Source organism: Paralichthys olivaceus, chromosome 7 (assembly GCF_024713975.1).
Source record: "Paralichthys olivaceus isolate ysfri-2021 chromosome 7, ASM2471397v2, whole genome shotgun sequence".
Classification (NCBI taxonomy): domain Eukaryota; kingdom Metazoa; phylum Chordata; class Actinopteri; order Pleuronectiformes; family Paralichthyidae; genus Paralichthys; species Paralichthys olivaceus.
This window is the reverse complement of record NC_091099.1, coordinates 15,050,126-15,075,268: the sequence shown is the minus strand read 5'-3', so window position 1 is coordinate 15,075,268 and position 25,143 is coordinate 15,050,126. Positions and strand designations below refer to the sequence as shown.

Here is a 25,143-nt window from a genome sequence, read left to right as displayed (position 1 = left end):
AAAAAAGATGTGATATGAAATATTTACCAGGTTTTATTTTAATTATGTTCTTTTTAAACACTGTGTCCCGAAATATTTACAACCCTGTTGAATCTTCATTTAATTAATAGCAGAGCAACATGTTCTCTTGCATATGCTCTTAAGCATTTCTGTGTCAATGCAGTTTACGCTGCAAAAAGCAACATTAGTGTGACAGCATTTCATTATTACTGACAATGACTTCATGCAGGATGATCTCTGGTGCAAGCTTGCAGGGACATCTGAATTCTGATTATAAACAGCAAGACTATTTACATTAATACCGACTGCTGGTTGTCAGTTACCAACCACAAAGAGGACTTCTGCTATCTGCATGGAAAACATATTATTTTCTATAGCTGTAAACAGTGATATGAAAATAGTTGGCTATATATCAGAATATGTGTCACATAGTCTGGCACAGATTTAGAAACTCAATCACTAAGATCTACATATTTACCACGTCATTTAGTAAACAACAATATTGACACTGAGCATAAACATCCACAAACACTGCTCATACAAATATGCATATTACATGCACACGCACACACACAAGCCGAACTGTACATGGTTTCTTTCATACACAAGCATCTCTTTAACGACAAAATCTGACGAGTTGATTAAAACAAAAAGCAACATAATTAGATAAGAAAACAATGGAGTACATACACATTTGCATGATACAAAATAAATATAGATTTATTTTTTTTGTACAACATTACTGTCTTTCACGATTGATTAAGGAAGCTGCTGCAGTTAGGAAGTTGTGAGGGAGAAAAAGGGACCGGGTCGGTGGTGCTGGTCGACAGGTTCAGTCTGTGCTGCCGGAGTCGATCCTCTCCTGCCGCCGCTTCATGATCTCCAGCAGCTCTGAGTCTCCCCCGCTCTTCTGTAAAGGAAATACAAGAAGATATATAGAAGAGAGTACGTCTGTTAAGCAAAATGTCATATTCACTTTCAAAATGCAGATGACGGATTATTCTGTTACAAAGTGTTGGATACAAGAAACTTATTAAGTGATTTAAGCCCCATCAAAAACAACACTATTTGGACATACATTTGCTTTATTATGGCAAGAGACAAGTTCATGATTGAATTTAAGTAAAATAAAAAGATTTAAGGTTCTTCGGATTAAAGGATATTGATCGTAAAACAAAATGTATCTGAATAATTTTACTTTGATAAGTAGTTTTATGTCAAAATGTAAAGGTCCAGTGTTTAAGATTTAGGGGATCTATCAGCAGAAATTTAATGAAATGAATTTAACATTGATAAATATATTTTCATTCATGTTCATCTGAAACTAAGGAGCTTTGTTCTTTTACCTTAGAATGAGCTTTTTATATTTTCTATATATCAGAGGTGGTTCCTTTGTAACAGAGTCCACCATGTGGTTGCACCACCATGTTTCTCCAGTAGCTCAGAATGGACAAACCAAACACTGGCTCTAAAGAGGACCATGTGCATTTTAAAATGTACCTAAATACCATAGATTCTCCTACATGCATGGAAGGGAGGATAGAGGCCTTCTTCACATTAGATGCCATTAAATTTGACACATTGATCCTTTGAATGTAAAAAGACTGACAAAGTCTTAATCTCAGCATGTTAAAAAAGGGGATGCACCTGTTAAATTACCTGGTCAGCTGTATATCACTGTATGGTTAACCTCAAGTGCAGAAGAGGATATGTAATGTTCATCTACAGTATTTGGTCAGTTAACATATGTTACACAAGTTCACAAGTCTCTACAAGGACAAGGATCTAAGTGCAAAAACAACACAGATATGTAAGTACACTGTTGTTATTCCTAAAACCAACATTAGGAGAAAACCAGGTGTAAACGAAAACATGTTTTTCTAAACCAATAATAATGTGTGAATAATGTATTGCCACTCAGAAATGATGAAGTCCTATTTACTCATCATTTTAGTGTAAGTAAATTCTAATTAAAAAGTTTGAAGAAATCAGCAAATTATAATAAAGTAAGTAATCTAAAATCAATTCCAAACATCAAAGTTAGTAATTCATCTATTTTATCAAATAAATCAACCAAAGAATTAAACAGTTTACTTAATAAATAATTATGCCTCATTAGTTCGGACCTGATAACTGTGTGTATCCACCCACTTTTGGAACAACACCTGAAATAATCATAGAGTGACTCAATAGGAGACAGCTAACACCAACGGTTTTATTTCCTTGTCTTAACATGCCCAGAGTAACACTGTGCATTAAGACTGGGGAAGGCTTTCAACGTTTTGAAATGTTTTGATTTGTGGATCTGATTCTCCATCTAACCATGAATACAGCCATGTGAGAAGTGTGCACGCAGCCACAGACACATGTGTGACTGACCTCCTGCTGTGATTTATCTACATTGACGAGGTTATAGACACGACTGCCTTCGTCTCCACACACCGTCCTCAGTTCATTTTTGTTGAGGGAGAACAGTTGGGCTCCAGTCAGGATCCCAAGACATTCAACCGTCCTGCAGACGAGACAGTCAGACAACTTATTCACATTCACTTATCACAGTTTTACAGTTGTGGGTGCACAATTGGCATTTCATAGCAGGAATAGCACAGGAAAAGTCAGTAACATTTAGAATGAACAGAGTCTTTCTGGGGTTTTCCAGCATGTGATGGTTGACACAGCTGAAAACAACCAGGAAGATGTGACATGCTGTTACTCAAAATAATGAGTTTTTTTATCGGCAACCGATTACACACACATTACACTCAGAATCATTAATGGAGGCACTCGACAAAAAGTTATGGAGCACCACAATCATCAGGACTCTGCTGATCATAAATCTCTGGACAAAATGTATGTGGGATAGTTCGGTCCAAAAAAAAGCAGCAGATAGATGACCAACACTATCATCCCAACAACAGCAACTGCTGTATATATTATTGACAGTACATAAACAAGGGTGGAAACGGTGCAAATAAATTTCAGTCAGAACTGAAAAAGCAAATTAACATGCAGTGTTTCTGCCCTCTCTGGTTTTGCCTGTTTACTGCGTTGCAACTGCGTCCACACTCAACAATGATGTCACAGGGTCTGGGAGTACACCAGTACATCACTGCGACAGGGTGAGAGGCCAGCTGCAGCAAAAACATGCTGCTAGGTTACTCTTGAAGGTGTGTTTTGATTTGCTGGATCGATGAGTTTCACGGGAGACTTACGATGATGACAATCCTTTCGTGCTGAGCCATGTGGTCACCTGCTCTGGGGTTGAGACAAATGTGAGCGGCACGCAATTGCCAGATGGTCGCTCCACACGGATCTTCCTGACGGGCGGGGTTTTGTTTTCAGTGATTTTCTTCAACAACTCATTGTTGACTTTATCCACTGCAGCAAAGAATCAGGATGAAAGCAAACATCAACAAATCTGTAGTTACTAAATCTTTGTTTGCTTTGTTGTGTTCACTCACTTTTGTCTTTGGGTATACCGTTGCTGAAACCGTTTCCATGGCCCATAGAACCAGGAGGTGACTTCCTGTAATCCTGCTGCACACACACACACATACACATACACACACACACACACACATACACACACACACACACACACACACACACACACACACAAAGTTCATGAGAAACCTCAGCTGGTATTATTCCAAAGACAGGTGTGTCTTTTTATCATGTTCTGGCTGATTTTTTGCTAAGGAGCCAAAACCAAAATACGTGTGTGAAAGTATTTCACACCCGGAAGAGTAGCTGCATGCAGTACCTGCTGCAGGACATTAGTGAAACTTTTTGCATCTCTAGGAATTCAGGTTTTCAGTGAGCTGCGGTGCAGGGTCCTAACCAGCAGAGAATTTGTACAGAGAGCTGCACTGATCTCACACAATACAACTCTACTGTGATAAACTATTGTAAATCAATAAAAGTCACATGTATATATCATTATTTGTTATTCATCTAGGGCAATAATCATGATCCTCATTATATATGTTTTATCTATCTAAGTGCCCTTATCATCTTTTGGATCACCTTTAATTCCAAATCTGCAAAAACAAAAGCAGTGATACGAAAACTTTGACCTCTTCTTTCAGTTACTTATTGCCTTTATTTACCAGGATTCATTCCTGACAACATGCTAGATTTAGTGGTGCCAAGGTAAGATAAGTGTAGGTTAAGTGAGTGAAAGTGATACTGACAAATATATAAGGTAAAAATGTGAAACATTCTTTGGCTGCATTGCATTCTGGTCTACCTTTCTACCTGCCTTTCTGTCACTCAAGGACACTCTGTGTGTGTGAACCAGTTCTTTCTCTCATGCAAGACCTTAACTTTCACTCTTTAGTCTTTGTACCGGTCACTTGCAATCTGTTTCTTGTGAAATAAGCTCTGTGTGTGCGGTTGTATGTGCCCCAACACTTATCTACACTCCTGCAGTGATATGCTGGACACTGGCACTACCAAGTGAGTTAGCAGATACCCCTAAATATTTAGTTATAGGCGTGTTAATCATTGAAATGCGAATACAGCACAGATAAACAAAAGACACAGCAGCTCACCTGGCTGTAGCCGCCTTCTGGCTCCTCTATCTTCACAACATCCAGTATGTTAAATGGAACGTAGCCAGCCTGGCCGCTGCGATTCCGTAGTTTCCACCACTGTCTGTCATCCTCTATCACCTGTGGGGAACATTTTGTCTTATGACGTGGATACAGTGGAAATTGCTTCATTGCCTTTCAGTGACTGAACCTATATCAACATTTGTTCAGACAAAGCCAACATGTTGAACTGTCTCTGGTTGGCATCATCCACGCCTAACACTTCATATGAAGGTTGGGAAAATAAGAAAGAGTTCTTACCTCGAGGATTTCGTCCTGCAGCACTGACAGCTCGTTGGCATTCCGTGCTACAAAGTGGTAGCGAATTTTGGCATATTTACGGGTGTGGGTCTTCCCGTTGTAAGATCTGTCAATACACATTTAAGCTCATCAGTTTGAAGTTTTTGTGTGTCACGTGAAAGACTCTTCAGACTTCAGTACTCACCCATCTGATGAGCCAGAGGAATGAGTTCCATAATACTGAAAAAAACAAACAGATTGTTACATTTTCAAGGGTGAGGATTTGTAATGATATGTGCGTTTTTCAGACAGTGACCATTAGATTAGTCTCCTACGTCTTCTGCTGAGTGTTTCCTGTAGTTGGGGCTGGTTGGCGACCCCAGTGGGCCTGTGGGTCCCTCTGTTTCCCACGGGGCCGTCCTGAAGATCTCTGCCGGAGGCTCCCACCCATTACGAAACTTTGGGTAATAAACAGGGGCGCACTGATCTCTGGGCCACTCTGCTCTGTAGGAACAGGAGGAGAAAAGTGATTGTGAAAATTTGACCTGTCAGCTACTCATCCGTACAGACAGCAGTGAATCACATGTACCTGGGTTTGGTCCATCCATCCCCCAGCAGCTCAAAGATGGTCATCTCTTTGGGGATGAGGTGTCCTCGCAGGAAGTCGACAGTATCTCTAGAAAGGTGAGGAGAGATGATTGAACGTACCAGTTCAGGACTCCCACAGCTCTGCAGCACCTGTGGCCCAATGCACAAACAGACATGTGAAAAAAAAACACTGAAAGAGAGTTTGTCCATTCAGGAACGTGGAGGAGTTTTCTGAAATGTTTTACACAAAGATGCTTGAGTTTTAGTATTTTTCCTCAAAGGCAAAGAGTAAGCATCTCATGCCAGTTTCAAAACTCGAGAAAACACCGAAACATTTTGGTGCTATCGATGTCCAATACCCAGCTCTAGTATTCACTAAAAACCAAACTATATATTTTTACTTTTCTTGAACTGATCTACCTCTTCTTGAACTGATTAAAAAAAGTCTTGTTTGAACTGTAAAAACAGCCTGAGATTGAAAACAGGTTGTGGCTGAAGCTGCTCTGTGTTGAGACTGAGTGTTGAGGACAGCTAATAGCCATGGGGCCTAACTCTCAAGGTCCTCTTACTGGCAAGGGGTGTAACTACAAGGGGGAAAGAAGTTTTATTTCATTTAATTTTCTTCAGTGAAATTTTGAGACTGTACTGTACTGCATTTAATAAGACACGATGAAATTAACTTTCTCTTAGCATCCCCATTTCTTCCAGTCCCTGCATACTCTTTTTAAATGACTATCCAGTGGGATCCTTATCAAGCAAATCTAGAGTGACTAGAGATCATGGCTCCATATAAACGCACAGCCTAATCCCTGCACTGTGTTTTTTTAACTGGCAGTATCGAAGGTGTGGCTGCACACTGCAGCTCGGGATACCAAAGTTATGTAAGCAGGGCTGCACCTGTAGGGCTGCACCTGTGTCAGAGCTGAAGGCCATGTCACTCCAGTCTGGTGAGTATATAGAAGTGAATGTGGGGCCATTATAAAAAGGAAGGAATGTCTGTTAGCTGCAATACAAACATAAAGCTGTTCTCATTCTGAGCATTTAAAAGTACTCAGTGTGTTATTATCAGACAGGCCTGTGTCAACACTAATAGATTATTACTGTTGACATACAGAAAAATCCCCACGTGTTCAGGATAATAGAATCTCCTGTGAGATGACCTTCATTTAATTTCATCTGTTTGACGCCTTACATAAAAAGTGTTTTTAGCTCTTACCAGCTCCAGTGGGCCAAAGAGGAAGTGAACCAGCTCAGACGCACTCGGATTCTGTATGTGTTTCTTCACTTTGGCCTGCAGGGGGCGTAGTGACAGAGACACATGTGAGAAGGTGATGTGGAGAAGAGCAGCGGATGTGGAGGATAAGGGGGATTAGGAGCTGTGATATCTCACCACGAGGTTCAAGGCCAGCTTCAGTTTCTGCAGGCTATCGATGAACTCGGCTTCAGTGGGGGGCTTGGCTCGCAGGGTCAGCATGCCCTCTGTAAACAACCACACCAACAATGACCACACACAGACTCCTGAGTTACTTCCACTGCCGTACAGGAAATATTAAAGACAGCACACAGGTTTTACTTTCTGGCCAAGGTTCACAACCCTAAATGTTATTGTTTCTTCCATACGATGGTTTACCTCTAATGTCTCCAGGGAAACAAAGGTTATCAACGCAATCGTGGTTAATTGTTAAACAGCTTTAAAGATGAAATGTTCACCTTGACCTGAAGGAAAAGCCAGAGAAGGAATGTGCTACAGCAGGGTTTCTCAACTTGTGACGTAGAAGGTCCCCAAGTTGTCATGACTTTAAAAGTCATGTTATTTAGTATGAATTGGACTATGAAAACCTTCTAGTTAATATACTGAAAAGGCCATTATACTCATAGCTACCAGTTTTATTCTTAAAGAGATATAAATATATTTTTGAAAAGCATGTCAATAAATACATCAAATCTTTTGAATATCAACTGAGTGAAACCCAATGAAACCAAAGTTGAGAAACTGATTCTCTAGATAGAGAATACATCATTATCAGTACATTTGTCAGTGTTGTCAGGGCTGATGCTTTAACATTGTTACTACTAGTAAGTGCAGTAAAATTCACACTAACTGTACATTTCTCCTCCTTGACCAGTGAACACATACAGAAGGTTAAGTTGCGTGTGTGTTACCAATATGTGTCACTGGACGAGGAATGAGGTGTGGTACAGTAAGAACGCAGCACTGGGTCATGAAACATTACTCAGTAACACTGATATTATTAGTTTACAAGCCAATTATTATAGGGGACACTGATTTCTGTCAATAAATCATTTCCTATTTAGTTTAAATTTGTTTTGCCTCATCAGCAACTTATCTGCATGCCATGCCAGTCTCCATGCAACATTAGACTCAAGTTTACCTTAATTATTTTATGTTTTAAGGCAAAAACATGTCAATAATGTGATTAATACAGAAGCACTCTCATTAATACATCACCAAACCAGCATCTACTATTACCACACATACATGATTGGATGTCCCGGGACACAGGACACAAAGAGACACACACACGTGAGCAATATGAACATATTGTCACTGCATTCGAGCCACCACATAGAAGAAAGGGAGACAGACCTGCTGGTCCTTTCTTCTTATTCTTCTTACTCTTGTTGCGGTGGTTGAGCTGGGAAAAGGCCTCTGCTGCCTTTTGCAGCCGTGCCACAAAGTTTTCTATGTCATCCAGGGCACAGTTGAGGATTTCCTGTTCAAGGAGACAAGCGTCAAGAATACAGCGCTGTGTGACAATGAAAGGAGCTGTGTGATGTAATGACAGGTGATAAAATCACACACCACTTCCTTTAAAGTGCGCTTGGCCAGTTTTTCATGTGACTCGGTATCAATTTGTCCTGTGGCTCCTCTTTCTACATCAAAACACAAAACAACATATGAATTCCACCACTGAAAGAACATGATAAGCTCAGTTGTGCCATGTAAGAAGTACATATTTGTGAGCGCATGTACAGTATGGTTACACTCACGCTGTGTGTTTGGAGCGGCCACTCGTCCCTTAGGTGGAGATGAGGGGCCTTGCGGTGGTGAAGCAGGGAGAATGGTTTCTCTGTGACGCTTCATTTTCTCTTGATTTACCCTGGAGGTAGGAGGATGTATAGAAACCTTTAGCACCCTTGCATCCAGTTAGCTAATGTCTAATTACAGGTTGGTGCCATCTCCTTCAATGTGTGTGTGGGTGTGTCTGTAGCAGAAATGTTCTCACTTCAGAGTCTGAAGCCTCATTTTCTTCCCGTGCTTGTTGTCCCCGATGGCACTGTCTATGTCTGCATGAACCATCTCAGCCTGGAGAGAGCGAGGAGGAGCACAGGATAGGAACTTAACATGTGCATATGTACAGCATTAGAGACACCAGTATGTAGTTGTCCTCCCTCCCTGTATTCAGTGTGGGAACGGTGCTATTGAAACAACACCTACAGATCTATTGCTGGCTGGGTTCACATGGTTTAAAAGTTTCTTTGCAGGGTTTTGCATCTCTAATGCCTGCCTGCTCCTGAAATGTCTGCACTGGTAAAGGACAGTTTCTCTTTGTGCAGTTTAAAGCAGGAGGACAGAAAGGGGTGTATTACAATTATTATTAATAATTATGAAACTTGATGACGAATAAGAAACTTAATTTTTACAAAGGTGAAACGTTATTCAAAGGTTATATTCAGATCCTCTCATGATAATTTTTTTCTTGTAACCTACTGGTGATTGTGAATAAAAAGTGTTATAGAAGGCTATTGCATTATTATACCCTTTCAAAAGGAGATCTTCCCTTACGCCAAAATCTCGGATTAAGGCTGCAAAAAAGTGTAAAAGGATACAGACCAACACTAAGTCTATGACAGCCCTGAAATCTGACCTAGCGCTCCAACAACAGCCCCTTGAGTTTATGAATGGCATAAAACACAAAGCGGACTGATCATGCGTGCACAAGGTAAAGAACTCAAATCGAGCCAAGCCTGTAACGCTCAAGCTGAGACGCACCTCCACCTCGTCACAGTGGAAGAAGTGGATGTCGGGTTTGTGCTGCTCCTTGTCCTGACACACGAGCAGCAGCACGGAGGGGTAACGTGTCTGATTCAGCACCGCCTGACACATTTGGATGGTGTGGAGAGGAAAGTTCTCCAACTCTTCCTGCAGGAGAACAATGGGAGAATGATAAGAGGAGAGGACTTTGAGGCAGGGAAGGAGCAATATTGGCCTCAATGAGATACAATATTTAAACAATGAGTGGGTATGAGGCAGAAATGATTATGGGAAGATCCAGGCCAGCTCTTTTTCAAAAATAACTATTCCATCGATGTTCCCTCAAGAGGAGGGAAAATACATTTTTCATGTCAAGCTCTTTTTTTAAGAATGTTAAACATGTGAAATGACAACATCATGGTCATGTAGGCCACACTGTATGTAACAAAAATAAATGTGGAGAAATGTGTGTTGAAAAATCTATTAAAAAAGTTCATGAAGTTGAGGGACTTGTTAGAGACATTAAAAGAAGAATTGTCCATTTTAATCTACTGAAAGATGAAATGTTCCAATATTTAGCCATTAAAACAAACACTACGGTTCCCATAATTCACTGAACACCCCTTTCATTAGATCCTGCCTCCCTTCTTATAATCTAATAAACATATGCATGATGCGTGGAAAGATGTGGAGCTGATACCTGTGTGTCACAGTCGAGCAGACACACCGCCTTGTCTGTGACCTGGAGGAGCATCTCCTGCGTCCATATTTTGCGCTTCGAGTCCAGAAGGACCAGTTTCTTAACAGCATCGTCCACTGTGACAATGGACTCTCTCTTGTCCATGATGAATGTGGTGAGATGCTGTGTAGAAAACAGTGTGTTGGTGAATGAGTGATCCAGGTGTGACAAATAAAACAAAATGTCTGAGTGGAAAGAAGAAAAGTTTGCCTTAAAAAGTTGTATTTTTTGTTTTGCTTTCTCACTGAGAGAGAGAAAAATGACACCTTTATTACAACTGTTAATAACAATATGACGCAGGAACCAGCGGCCAGCTAGCTTAGCTTAGCATACATACTGAAAACAGGGGGAAACAGCAAGCTGGGAGCAAACTACTGACATAAAACAGATGTGTAAAAGTCTAAATGTTAAGGTCTGGGGTCTACTCATTGCTCGGTTCATAGCTTGCATAAAATCTGTAATTTTTGCACTGAAAGATGAAATTAGAATAATAATAATTATAATAAAAAGAGCAAATTAGTGAGTTTAAGCGGTATTGATGAAAGGATTTCATTTCCTTTGGACAGAGCACGACAAAACAGCTGTTTTCCCCTGTTTACAGTCTAGCCGCTAAGTTAGGGTTAGGGTCACTGTGGCAAAAAAAGCATATCAACATGATCGAACTGTTCTTACTTAACTAATAAGGAAGATCTCTATCTGAAATGGAAACAGCAGCATCACTACAAAGGCCTATATGACAACACATGGCTTTACACATATGTTGGTGTATGACAGATGCGGAAAAACGTGGTGATAAATGGTGAGGAAAGAAATGCACATGTTGATGTACTGTTCATGTGTGTGAAAGAAATTGCATATTTAGCAAATGTCGCCTTCTAAGTCTTCACATGTGTGAACGGATTCATTTTTTTCAAGAAACACAAATGTCAATGTAGCCACAGAGTCAAATAGACTGTGGGCAGGAAAATGAGCCCCATTTCACCTTTTGCACAATAATTCGGTCGAGTTAACACGTTCTCACCCTGGAATACGGCCACGGCCATCACTCTGCCAACATGACTGTTATCTGTGATTACCTGCCCGTGTGTGATAAGAGGAATTTATAGAGTAATTCTATCTCCACAGGACATAGTTCAACACCAACCCTGACCTGAGGCACGTCTCCCATTCAAGTGCCCCGGGTACTTATGTTACTGCATTTAAACTAAGCTTTGTCTATATCTAGTTTTTCACTTGAGGCTCACTGGCCTGTTTCAAATTATAAATCCACTTAATTCTCATGCCACATGCAAGACTTTTTTTTAGCAACAAAACAAATTTATGCAGTGCATTGCATGAAGAGGTAAAAATTTTTTTTACTGTAGATATTAAAAATATTATGCACTATTTAAAGCAACTATTTAAAATTTAACTTTTTTCACTTTAATCAATTTTAACCTAATGAGATGTGTGTTAAAGTGCCTCTAACATGGATCAATTTACCTCCCAGCCTCATTTATAATATATGCAATGAGTAGATATACAATATTTTGGCTTTTTTTCCATAAAAAATGATTAGAAAAACTGTCAAATTTGAGAAAGAAACAGAAAAAGATCTTACCTCAACATGATACTGCGACGTCTCATGCATAATAAAATTGGAGTTGGAGTATTTCTTCCTCTGCTCTGTTGATAAGAAACAAAGACATTTAAATGTGAGAAAATAAATAACCACCAAGTACAGCCTGAGATTTTACTGTAAATCCTTCTATTTAGCAGCAGCAGCGGTGAAACTGACCTAGAGACCACATGTTGAATGTTTCAGCACAGAGAACAGATACAATGAAACTCTAATGTGTGAGTTGAAAACCCCAGCTGGGCAATAAGGAAGGAGGTAGGAAGGTTTATCTTTTACAGGGTTACGGGCAATGTCTCTCATGCCACTGGCGTCTACAACCCCATTGGAACAAATTCCAACCCTATGATCATCTGTTGATAACTTTAGTTACGTTAAGTACTGACCGAACATGTGCCACTACCACTCTGTAATTTTCTTTTTATGTGTAATGAAATAAAAATCAACAATGCTTAAACATTTAAAGAAAAGCTCACATTTTAATTGAAATGTTTGTTGCAGCAGTATTCTTTATCTAATACCACTTCAACAAACCTTGCATACAGTGGTAAAGTTGACTTACTGGGCTCATTTGATTTACACATGATGATGTGATTTACAGTATATGTTGGAATATAAAAACTATAAAGGCTTCTCTCTGGAAGAAAGAAACAAAACAGATTCCAGAGTCCAGCTTTTCTCTATAAAGCTGTATGCCAAAGAGAGTCCTGTCGTAAGCTAGTGAAATGTAAACTGTCCGACTTGAACTGTTAATCATTCATTTTCATATCAAAGCGTTTATGTGACTTCATTGACAGCATAACACATTATATCACCATGCAGCCAGGCTGGGATTAAAGCTCGCTCCATCCAGGGCACCTTTCTGATGCACAGATTTACTGTGGGGTCAAAATCTATGATTTGAGGACTTTGCCACACGTTTACTTACTCATCATGTTGGATTGATACATATCACCTGTAATGTTTTGTAGATAAAAATGCTGTGAAATCAGCTTGAGACACAATCATATCTAAAACCTGACGAGGCAGGTAAGATGACAGGAAACAGAAGTGTCACGTAGAGAGTTATTCCTTAGAGAGATTTTAACAAAGATAATAACAAAACAAAGTCCACAGCTGTGACTCCATATGAGGTTTTAATCACTCACAGAGATAAATCCTAATATCTGCATGCTGACATGCTCAGAATGTAATCATTTGGTTTTGTAACAGCTAATGATATCAACCATGATCACCATCTTACTCTACTAAACACAAAGCTGATGGTGATGTCATTAGTTTTATAGGGTATTTGGTTTCAAATACAGATTAGCGAAAAACTTAATATAGAAAGTCAGTGGATCACCAAAGTCATTACGACTCATTTTCTGTGGACCATGAAAATCTCTACAAAAAGACACCCTGCAGTAGCTGTCGAGACAACGCAGTCTGGAGGGAGTGATGAGCCACCTGACTGACACAACACCTGCCACTCCCAGAGCCACATAACTAGCGTGGCTAAAAACAAGTAATGTGACTTCACCACAATGAGCTACAAATAGACAGTGAGGGGCGGATCTAGAAGTTTTTTCCAAATCGGGGGCCATAATTGGGTCACAATTTACACAGAGGGGCCAAGTATTGATCCAACACCCATGCACAGTACGCATTACCACATAGTAGCACATTTAAGTAATTTCTTGTTTACTGTTAGCTTTATAGCTATCGGGCAAAGCCACACATTATTGAATATATTTCTAGATAGATAGATAGATTAAGCACATGGTGTTGTTCAAAAAAGCTTAGAAAAAAAAACTAAATTATAGGCTATTTATTGTAAGTGTTTTTTTAATATGTTTTTAAGGAGTTAGCTGGGGTCGGTGCCCCACTGGCTCCACCCCTGGATCTGCCCCTGACCAGTCTTTTAAAGTTTGAGGACAACTGAAAAAACAATCAAACTTCTACCATTGTTTTTTTCAGAGCCTGTGCAAGATATCAAAAGTCTGACATACAACACGCAGGGAGCCATTTAAAGTCTGGATACTTTCCATGCACATCATCAGGACACTAACAGCTCCATTGTTCGCTACATTAGGCGAGCTGTTGGCTGAGGCCAGCGTGCTCACTGACCTATTTAGCAAGTGAATAGTCTGCAGGTAACAATTACGGTTAAATGAGTGCATGTTCCTGTAAACTCCAGCAGATCTCATATCAGGTCTCTTTATGTGCCCAACCCAAAAGAGTCAACACTTTGATGTATACAGACATCGAGAAACATTTATGTGCTTTACGTTGACACAAAAGTCTCTTTCGTTTGTATAACACTTTACAAAATGAGTGAGTCAAAGCTCTAATATTTCCAGTATTTGACAACCTCTCATCGATGATTCACTGTGATGTGCTTTGGCTGATGCATATTTTGCAGCACTGAAAACAACACCACTCTCTGTCCAAATGACGCTAGCATTTGTTTTCCTGCCATTTCCTCTCTGCTGATCCTTTCCTGTTCGTCCCCGCAGGTGAAACACAAGCGTCAGGTGTCGTTCTGACAGTCGAGCTCGCCCCATGTCTTATTGATGACTGACATTTATGCCAATCAATTCACATTGCTGTGACAGCGTGCAATAAGAGTCACTTAGCAGGCAGATGGGCTGATCCTCAGGTGCTCTCCGGAGTCAATGACCAGTGGTAAACATGGCAGTCTGTCAGCTTATCAAACCAATACATGGTCCGAGATCAATCAGACACTGCAGCCTGCTTAACAAGTAATCTTTAAACACAATGAACACTGACTCAACCAAACCCCAAAAACAGTAATGTTCTTTGATGCGATGTCCTGAAACTGTTAAAACTTGAACTGTTGTTGAAGACTTTTCAAATTAATCGAGAATAAAATCCTGTATTCCACCATTAAAAGAAGGAATGAGTCCAACAACAGATAACAAACAATAATACACAATAAGCGTATTGGCACAAGATCAAGATCTCCATATTCAGAAGCTGTGTCTCCAAAGATTTGCCCATAGGTCAACAGAAAGAAATCACATCACAAACCTCAAAACTCGATTCACCTCTCACACTAGTGCCGCACAATTAAATACAGGTTTGTTCCATTGTTTATCAAGAGCAGTACATAGATATGCTATCAACTAATAACTGCTTTAACAAAGTCCAAATCAAAAAGTGCCACTGTCTACAAATAAAGTTTTTACAACCATTTCAAATCATTTCAGACACATATTTACCTGAAAGAAACATGGTCGCCAACCACAAACCGTCAGAGAAAGTCAAGAAAGCTTTTCAATGCTGGGATGATGAATCTGGTGGGACATCGCTCTGCTCTGCTCTTAAGCTGCTGATAACAGATCAGGTGGGAGGACTCACTGTGTGTCATTTGCATCACTTGTTGGCTGCACAGCTCTTATGTGAATGACAGAGTTTTGCATAGAGGAAATTGAGCATGTAGATTAAATGTTGATCTGTTTTTCCATATCTCAACTACTCAACATTACTGGCACGTTTTTATTGTCCTCTTGGCCATTATCTGTAGAACATGTACTAATTAAATTATGTATGTAGGTCATTCATTATCTCACATTATCATGAGCCACCGCACTACTCAAGAACATTTCACAACAAATAACATTTTCGTCAGTAGTAAAAGGTTCAATATCATGTACAAATATTATATTGTCTCTGTGGTTCACAAGGACAGACATGCTGGTGTTATCCTGCTGTGAGAAAGTACTGGTGACCATCTGCCACACAAGATGAAACGAGCCAATGAAACAGCACTGTCTCATCGCACAGGGAGAAGATTATTTCACAGAGGTCACAAGACTGGGTGACATCCCGGGGATATTTGGATGACAAACTGCAATCAAGTCCTCAGGCAACGAAGTGCACAGTCAGATGCAGTTTGGGAACATATTGCTCCTCTACAATAACAGCATCTGTCATTTGAGGCTGTTCTAAATTCTGAACATGAAAACAGGTTGTCCTGCCTTCACACAGCTTTCTATCTGGGCCTATGATATGCTGCACAATGTTCCTCTATGTTGTGTGGGAGGAGGTGCTGGTGGGAGCCAGTGAGCTCATGTCTGAGGCAGCGAGGGCAGTAGCAGAAGTTCCACTTTTCAATGTGCCTTTTATTCACCTGCAAGTCGTGGGCATCCCCACCCTGTTCCAGCCACGCTTTAAAAACAGGCACACCCTGCTAATGGGACATAGCACGTTCCAGTCTCAGAAACACACCCTGGTACAAGTATGCAACAGCTAAAATATAAAATGTCAAATCATATCTTGACTATTACTAAGTTTCAACAGATCAGTGGTGCAGCCTGAGCACTACAGTAAAACAAGCGTGTCCTTCAGTTCAAGATGTGCAACTCAGACCGTATAAACACACAGCTGGCAGCGGAATTTGACGAATAAGCGCAGACACACTCAAAAAGCCTGATACATGCATTTAGTTATAGAGCTGAAGACTCATGTTCCCTTTAGGAGTCCCCCTCTCATGTCCCTCAATATCGAACAGAGGTATCAGCAGGCTGAGAACGATTGGGCCCTGAACCGGACCTTGGCCCCCTCTTATCTGTGTGTGTGTGCGTTATGAAGAGGATTGCGAGGCTGTGGGGCTGCAGCAACACTCGGCAGGGTGAGAGCACCAGATTTCCTGACAAAGTTGTTTTCAAATGAGCAGAATATTGGGAAGGTATCAAAGGATCAGGAGGGCATTATATACTGTGCTCCGTCTGAGACATGCTGAAGAACCTTTTTAAAGTGGGTCACTGACACATTCTTATAAGCAGAACGATGTATGTTGGATCAACTCAAAATAAACTACAGTGCCCTTGTTCATCATTATAAAGTAACACGTCACATATTTTTATTAGTGTTAACAACTTGATAAACTACATACTTTTAGATGCTAATTTTCCTAAAACTATTCCATGGTAGTCTACAATCTCCTTCATTATTGACTTTAGCAGTGTGCAGTGACTCATGCTACAGAAATAAAGGCACGTTAAGGCACATTCTTGAACAATAAAATACTAGTGCTGACAAAAACACACCGACTCCTCCACACACTCCCATGCAGTCACTCACCGTAGAGGGCCTTGGCGCTGATTTTGCTGTCCGACCTGGCCACTCCACTGCAATAACAAGAAGAGGAGACGTGGTTACGCTGGGCACCTTTCATTTTCTCTCCCCCCCGCACCTCTGGATGCCAGTGTCCCAAACCCTCTAAATGTCCCACACTGTCACACACAGAGACTCACAGACTGGCCAGTGCTGGATGAGATTAGCCTGAGATACTGAGCATATGGACCAGCCAGGGCCCAGGAAAGAGGGAGGGAGAGAGGGAGAGGGGGAGAGTGGAGAAGGGAAAGAGGGAGGAGGGGAGGAATGGAGGGAGGATGGAGCCAGGAACCCAGGCAAAGCAAACAATTCTCAACAGAGCCGCTCTGTGCCCAAGGTCCCTGACCAACACCTCCTTCCACATACTGGATTAGTGATTCTCATGTAACCGTGGGACAGTAAATTTGCAGGATCTGATTAGCTAACTCACAGAAAGGGAAGTATGCAAAAAGAGAGCAGGAATGTGCGACACTCACTTGGCCCCCCTCGACTGAGGTCCCTTGACACTCATGATTTAAGGCATCCACCTGAAAAAAAAGAAAGAAAAAAAGTATGTGACACAAATAGAGGGAGACACTCAAACCTTAAAACACCTTCTGAAAGCCTGTCGCATGTGGTAGCTTCAATCTATGTCTCTTATTCCAATTGTGCGAGCTCTAAAACACAGACTGTGGTGTATAAAGTAGAGACACCTTATTAAAGTTGTAGATGTATTCACAAAGTTGAGGTGTAGCCCATTAAACAGCCTGTTGTTACTCTGTGCAGAGCCAGGTGTTGGGCCTGCACTAGCCGGACTCGAGGGACTGATCTGGGACAATGCACTGTGTAATTAGATCCACTCTGTTGATGACTATATCTGAATAGCTGCAATTATTTAATTTGGTTGTGTTTTTACATGCAACCATTTGATAATTAAGGAGCCGTCCAAAATAGACGAGTGTAAACTCTAAATCTGAGAGATTAAATGGAAGCAGGAAATGAGAGAGCAGAAGTCGCCCACACCTTCTGCTCTGATCCTGGAGACTGGTCTGCCAAAGCATGCGGTTATGTAATATATATCACATCTAGAGCACAAGCGTTCATTATCAGTATATACTCTTACTGGACCTTAGATGTTACACAAGAGAGTGAGTTCTGCTTGGTTTCCTTGGATCATTTAGCTGTTTGATTATATAAAATAAAACAAAAGGTAAGTACTTTATAAAATTCCCTCAGTTAATTGCTAAACTGAATTTTGTCTGACACTGGATACAATAATTACCTTTTACACGTGAATTTAGACTCCGAGGAGCCATGTATCGCTTTAAGAAACCGGTTCAGTTTGTATTATTAATCGAGGGCGAGAGGTTAGGATCCTGTGTCTCCAGTGAGCATTTTAAGTGTTCGTCAAGACCAAGCCCATCTGTAAGATACTGACCCTGTGTCACTGAACTGCACTGGGAGTGATTCCTACTATATACACAGCTATAACACAGCCCATTTCCTCAGGCCATGCCTTATCCTGCAATCTGAAATCTAAAACTTTTTGCATAACAGACACACCGAACACACACGCCCACACACACAAACACACACACACACTACACATGCACAGATTAAATACAGTGACAGTTGTAGGTTGCAGGTGCGGTCACTCAAGCTTATCTGGCTGCAGATCATAAACATAATCTTCTCTCAGCTGATAATCCTCCTGGGTTCTTCTGAAACACAGAGAGACGCCAAAGCTGGGCCAAAGTTATTATGTGATAAAGTTTGATTTTATCCGAATAGAACCACATGTGGTCCCATGATGCCCCCTGATCGAAGACTGCTGCAGCTAAGTCTTACTGGCGAATAACGACTACAGTCGGATTTACTTTGGTGAGTCCGCTTTGCGCCCTTATCGCTCTGGTCATCTCCTCTCTATTGTTCCCACGTCTGGGCCGCCGCCAGGTTTCACGATGGAGGTGAAGGCAGAGCAGGACAGACTGGGTGTCATGTGTTTTCAACCTCACGGCAAGAGGTAGTTGCAGAATATTAAAACAATAATAATGCAACAAAAAACATGTAGTGTGTGCAGGATGCTTGGCTTGTTTTCAAAGTCACTGATAATGTCTGCCTGTTTTGATTTTCATATTTAAGTGGAAGAAGGTTACGCAAGCGTTGTCTTATTCAAGCTGCTTCTGTGACGATAAATAATTCCAGCTCCAAGCACACAAAGTCTGGTTGTCTAACTCTGTGGTATCAGTCATGTGGTCTGTGTTGTTTCTTTTGTTATATCTTCACACACGCACACACAAAAAACTCCCAGAATGAACTCATGCAAAGTTTGACTCTCTGAACACTGACCTACATCTCTCTATCACAACAGCCTGTGTATCCATCAGATTTATAACTGGAATGACAGTCCCTTTAAATTCAATCAAGCTGCACCAAATTGCACACACTCATAGATATCAGTCCACTTAATGTGCCTGAATTTTTTCATCTAGATAAATGAATTATTTCCTAGGAATATATAAAAATGTTGTTTATTTTAAAGAAAGTGATACAAATTCCGTCCCTGATCCGGATCCGCTCCAAACAAACCCAGAGATCGCAGTGAACACATACCTCCTTGGCTGACTTAATTATGTCGCCCAAAGCAGGGCTTCTTTTTTTTTTTGGCGTGAAAAGTTAAGATTTATTTGGTGCAATATCACATGAAAGTGTCTCAGCACAAAAAAGACAATAACACCACCATTGTTGAGCTGCCTTAAGAGGAACAGTGTCTGAAACACACAACACAATTCCTCTGTTACATAGCAGCACCACGACATGTTGTCAACGCACAAATAAAAGCATAGCAACAGTTCCGACAGAATAAATATCTATGGTAACGTGTCTACCCCACAGAACGCACCTCGTAACACACCTGCAGCTTCAACAAAGGATTCATCATAGAACAATGAGATACGCTGAGAACATAAATCACAACTGACAAAAACATTAATGCTGAAATCATTTTCTGTATATGTTCATCAGCAGCCTATTTATAGTTCAGCCTGATTATCAAATTGTGCCAAGACCTAAGAGATAAAAATTTTTTATACTCTTACCTCTCCCACACAATAAAAGTGATTCATACTAAAAGTAGAGAAGTGAGTTTACTCTGATGACAGCAACATGCACTTTGTCCCGTGCTCCACGAGTTATTGGGAGATAACAGCTATCAGATTTGATGTATATGGAGACATTCAGTCGTCTGTGTGAGTCACATTGATGCTGTCATGATAGCTGGCGACAGTGTTGCAGGTTGATTGTGGGTGCTCAGGTACAGTGTGGACGCTGCACACTTCTCTGAATCAGGACATAGAGAACCACGCAGCGCGAGACAAAACAGCTCAGATTTCACAGACATGATCCCTGTTTGTCCACATAACATCAATTGAACCTTCCACCACAATGAAGGCTACAATCTCATGTGAAAGGACTGAACTCAACGAAAAAGGAAGTTTAGCATGTGAGGTTTTCTGTTGAAACCAAATGGAAAGTACTAACTTTTTGAGTGATATCAGATCTACATACATGTGTATGGCAGTAACATTAATGTTACTTATTACCCAACACCAATCTGGAGTTGTCTATTAACCTGAATGTGTTAAGCAAACTCTACATACATGTAACATAAGAGCCAGTACAGACTAGAAAAGGCACACGTGGACCTTGGTTGAAAGCGTCTTATCATTAAACATTAGCTCTTGGAATGGCTACCTAAGTGTCAACAGCCAAAACAAGCTCTCAAAGATTAGCAAAGCTGCAGCGAAGATTATTGGCAAGTCACAAAAACAGCTCTGTGATATGTCTGATGGAGTTTGGGCTGCTCCCTCTGGTCATCGGGACAGAGACCCACAGGCCAGCTAGAATCATATATACTGTAAGTAAATTTATTCCTTGTGCCATACAGACACTAAACAGGGAATAACCGCACCAGGGACACATTTACTTTAGTTCTGTAAGATGTACTCTCAGGTATTACTTATTTATTTATGTAATTATGCAACTTGTTGCCACCTGTCTATGGCACTTTTGTATGCTGCACTATCGTATTGTATATTTTGTATGTTTTTAATGGTCTCTATTGATCTAATCTATAACGTAACACACACATTAACTTGTATTTCTATCTTAGTGTGGACACTCATTGGCATAATGCATTCCCAAGGCCCTTATCCTAACCATCACATTTAAATGTAACAGCAAGTCTTTCCCAAACTGTCCTCACTCAATAAGGACGAGGAACACACACATAACCTGCCATGAGTGAATCATTAGGCAGCTTAGAAAAATGGAGAGTTGAACAGAAAGAAGGAAAGATGAGCTCACAGTGGTGTTGTCCGGATGAGATGCTCAGTGTGACAGACGTGGGGGACACAGCAGCGTTAGTCTGCCATCACACACTGCAGCTGGTCCACCAATTCCTCTGGAGATAATCGATATGTGATGTCAGTCCTCTGTTGTCAGCTGGATTCCTCCACTGCAGAGGACAGAGTTAGTCGTCCAACACAGAGACACCGAGCAGACGTGTGTTTCTGGTTGTCAGAGACAGTCACTGAGGAGCAGGAGGAGGAGGAGGAGGAGGAGGAGGAGGAGGAGGAGGAGGAGGAGGAGGTGACTCTGGAGCAGGTGAGCGATAGGTGAGTCTGCTGGTAACAGCAGGTAACTCTATCTGAGAGGGGAGGAGCTCCACAGACACTTCACTGGGGGTGGGCTGGTCTGTGCACTGTGTAACCTGCAGGGCACAAAGCAACAACAATCTACACAATCAAGTCTGTGCGTGACAAAATCAGGATGTAAGATTTGTAATATAAGGGACTGTAAAGCTTTTAAAGAATGATTACATGATTACATGACATTTTTTGGAAGTGACCACTTAAAATAAAGCTTCTTTTGAACCCTCTCTCGTCATTAGCTATAGTCTGATAGTAGGAGTAGAGGTGTTTACTATTTTGGTCTAAAAAAGTAGAAAAATAAGCAGAACTTGCATTGACTGTTTGTTTCAAATGTTCTGATCTGTAATGATCTATCCTTCTATCTATCTACCCATCTATTCATCTGTCCATCTAGCTATCTATATAATCTTCTTTTTATTTTATTTTATTCTTACAGTTTGCTGTAAAACAATTGGAGAAAATACTTTTCATTGCTTTATTCGTCCTGTAAACTTTCTGACCTGAGATGTCCCCGGGTGACATACTTAAAGCAATAAAAATAGTGCATTTAGAAATTCTGTGTATGATTTACAAACAAATAGACCTAATTACATTTATTTTCACTTTGTGCAGAGATGTGACTTGTCTAAACTAGCTGGGTTCAACAGGTTGAATGAAAGAGGAGCAGCAGCATGGAGCACTGCCCAGGTTTCGGTGTCAGGCCGCTGAGTGTGTCCACTCTTTGTCCAGCTGATGTGAGCTGTCCATCCAAATAAAATCAACTACATAATGCAATCACACGCCTTTGTGTATATCATGATGCATATTCAACCACTAGAATAATCATGATTCATCAAAAAAGAAAGGGAAAAGGGAATTCATGTTTGCACACACACACCAGGATTGATTGTCAGTGAGTGATTGTGTACCTCTCGGTTGCTCAAGCGCATGGCCTGTGAAATGTGATTTGTTTAAAATCTGGTCACTTTGGAAACCTTATCATTGGGTTTGATCATTAACTTCAGCTGTCGGTGCTGAGAAATCACTCATTTTAACAAAGTGGGCCTGGAAGTGATGGATCGTTCCCAACACGAAAACCTGCTCTGATATCTTAGCTGAATAAATGAAGGCTCACCGAGGCCCACTGATGATCGGATATCAAGTTTGTACAGTGAAAGGTTGAGGGGCAAAACCAAAACATTTTTTAAATGGCATTTGAGTGTGTGTGTGGTTGTTAAAATTTGAGGTATTGTGGTGAAGAACACCGTGAACCAATAAAAAAGTGTGACCAGACTCCATTCAACTTAAGTTATTGAGATACAAATTCCTTTAAAGACACACACAGAACAAGTTTTATTCTGAATACAAAAAAAGGAAAGTTCCCATTGAGAACTAAAACCGCTGAAGGCACTTCACACTTTTATCATAACAATTCTGCCCCCTGCTGGTGGAAAAATGTATGCGTCGTTATAAATTATAAGCAGTAACACAAATAAAGAATCTAACTTAAACAACTTGTAATTATATTGAAGAAAGACGATAAGAATCAAACTGTCATCATATCAGTATCATACAAAATATTACACAAAAAATGTCCTGACATATATTTTACAGATTTTCAAACTGTAAACATTTCTGCTTTTATCAAAAAAGTACAATGCTATGAAGATATGTAGATGAAGAGAAGGTTTTTTAATGAAGAAATGGTGAATGAAACAGAGAAGACAACATAAACATTTGTTTTTACTCTGCACCTCAACAGACACAGAAACTATTTCTGCTGCGTTGTTTAAAATCCAGTCTGGATTGTTGTAGGTCTGGTGTTTCCTCATAGAGCTTCGCCCACATTGATTTATGGATTTATTTCAGCCCCTTGAATACACAAACTCCACCTTTTCAGAGAAGGGATTGGATGATCCTGGAATCTAGGCTTGGAGGAAAATTGTGACGTGATGTCAAGGTATACAGTATCACTTGAATGAATGTCACACATATCAATAATTCAAACAAGTCCTACAGCGAGGGCTTACTTCATTCATTTAAAAACGCGTGAATGAACAGAAAGTTCAGGTCTTTTATAAACATGCTAATTACGTTCACATATCTTGTCCATCAAGATAAATAGAGCGTAAAGTGTTGATCAGTCTCTTTGTGTGATGCTGATGTTATCTATGATTGACAGATGTGTCATTTACCATCCTGTCTTTTCTTTATGCCGACATGTGATCACATAATCAATAAAGAGCTGAGTCATTTATCACTACTGGTGAAGTTAAATGGTGAAATCTTCAGCAATGACCAATGTAAGTGGAAGTAGCCCGGGCAGTAAACTGGAAGCAGAGCACTTCATCACATGAGGTGTAGCCCTGACTCTCTGTCAACTTCATATCTGTAGACATGAGCCAGAGAGACGATGGGGAGATCTTTGATTTATTTGTTTAGTTTGTTTTAGTTTGTTGTAATTTGTTGTGTTTTCTCAAAAGAGTTTATTAAAATTACTGAATATTGTAATATTATTATTAATAAAAACTCCCTGTTATTTATTTATTTTTATTTATTCTTCTATAAAGAAGGTAAAGTAAGGTTTCTGAGCCTTTCATAACTGACCCTTTTTTTTACCATGAAAGTATTTTCTTATTTTATGCTATTTACACATATGTCTGATGAGTGAGTGTCACTTCAACATTGATCTTTTTACGAAATTTGCTTTTATGTCCTTTTGGAAAATAGTAAACATGAGTTCCTGCAATAACCCATTAAGGTAACACAGAGCTGGGGGCATCTCTTTCAGGTTCCCCTCGTGTGCTATAGAGCTGGTGAACAGGAAGCTGGGGAAATGGGACATTTGAAAACACACCCAATGACCCCAATATTATCTTGTTATAGACTTTTAAATATATCTATAGGAACCAAATTACTTTTCAGTGGTCTTTTTTTTGGTCTAGATGTAAAAAAAATGTCTTAGTCTCTGGCTGACGATGTGTAATATAAGACATTGTGAATCCATAAAGCATCAACACCAGACTGCTTCAGCTCCACAAGGTCTTTCAATCTCTAATTGGATTTAAGACCGTAAAGATGGACGACATGATTGCTCTCTAAAAGTGAACCTAAAGGGTCTTGATCGCCACCTGGTGGCTGGCTGCAGCATGGGCCATAAATACTGCCTCTTCCATGTTAGTGGATGGGTCAGGGACCAAACTAAATACTGGTATACCACATCAGATTTTCCCAAAGGTGGTGTCTGTCATTTTATTCTACAGGTGAATGAACTGATAGTGTTTGCTATCTTTCTGAATTTGCAAAAATACAAACATGTTTATATGTTTCTTGTAAAAGAAAAATTCAGCTTTAAAATAATGGATCTTATTGAAAGTGGTCATGATGCGTCACTAGTGGAATAAAACAATGTCTTTTAAGCTAAAATAAAGTGCATGTGATGGCGTCATAGTTTTTAAATGATGACTTCAGCATCTATTATTTAGATTGAGCTGCATTTTGTCCCCAAATAGAAAGTGACTCCCTGTGACTCTAAACATAGTACTGAGCCTCACAGTTTTTATTCTCTCAATGTGCATGAT

The 25,143-nt window shown here is 40.2% G+C and overlaps 1 protein-coding gene across 4 annotated transcripts; it reads right to left on the bottom strand.

Annotated features, from left to right (window-relative positions):
- Nucleotides 1–15: 15 nt before the first annotated feature.
- eps8l2 (EPS8 signaling adaptor L2) lies at nucleotides 16–21,545 on the bottom strand. 4 transcript variants are annotated; one of them, XM_020079571.2, is made up of 21 exons: nucleotides 21,237–21,545; nucleotides 17,369–17,419; nucleotides 16,860–16,906; nucleotides 11,757–11,821; nucleotides 10,118–10,279; nucleotides 9,436–9,585; nucleotides 8,669–8,748; nucleotides 8,433–8,542; nucleotides 8,245–8,315; nucleotides 8,029–8,155; nucleotides 6,811–6,899; nucleotides 6,637–6,711; nucleotides 5,422–5,570; nucleotides 5,168–5,336; nucleotides 5,038–5,072; nucleotides 4,854–4,959; nucleotides 4,554–4,673; nucleotides 3,462–3,537; nucleotides 3,213–3,378; nucleotides 2,380–2,512; nucleotides 16–910 (listed from the first exon to the last, which is right to left on the bottom strand). In XM_020079571.2, the coding sequence occupies exons 2-21, from the start codon at nucleotides 17,401–17,403 to the stop codon at nucleotides 833–835; spliced, it is 2,043 nt and encodes a 680-aa protein (XP_019935130.1). In that variant the 5' UTR covers nucleotides 17,404–17,419; nucleotides 21,237–21,545; the 3' UTR covers nucleotides 16–832. The 4 variants fall into 4 exon arrangements, with proteins under 4 accessions (XP_019935130.1, XP_019935129.2, XP_019935128.1 ...); XM_020079570.2 differs by having other exon boundaries at nucleotides 3,462–3,534; nucleotides 21,237–21,464; XM_020079569.2 differs by lacking the exons at nucleotides 17,369–17,419; nucleotides 21,237–21,545 and having other exon boundaries at nucleotides 16,860–17,063.
- Nucleotides 21,546–25,143: the final 3,598 nt, after the last annotated feature.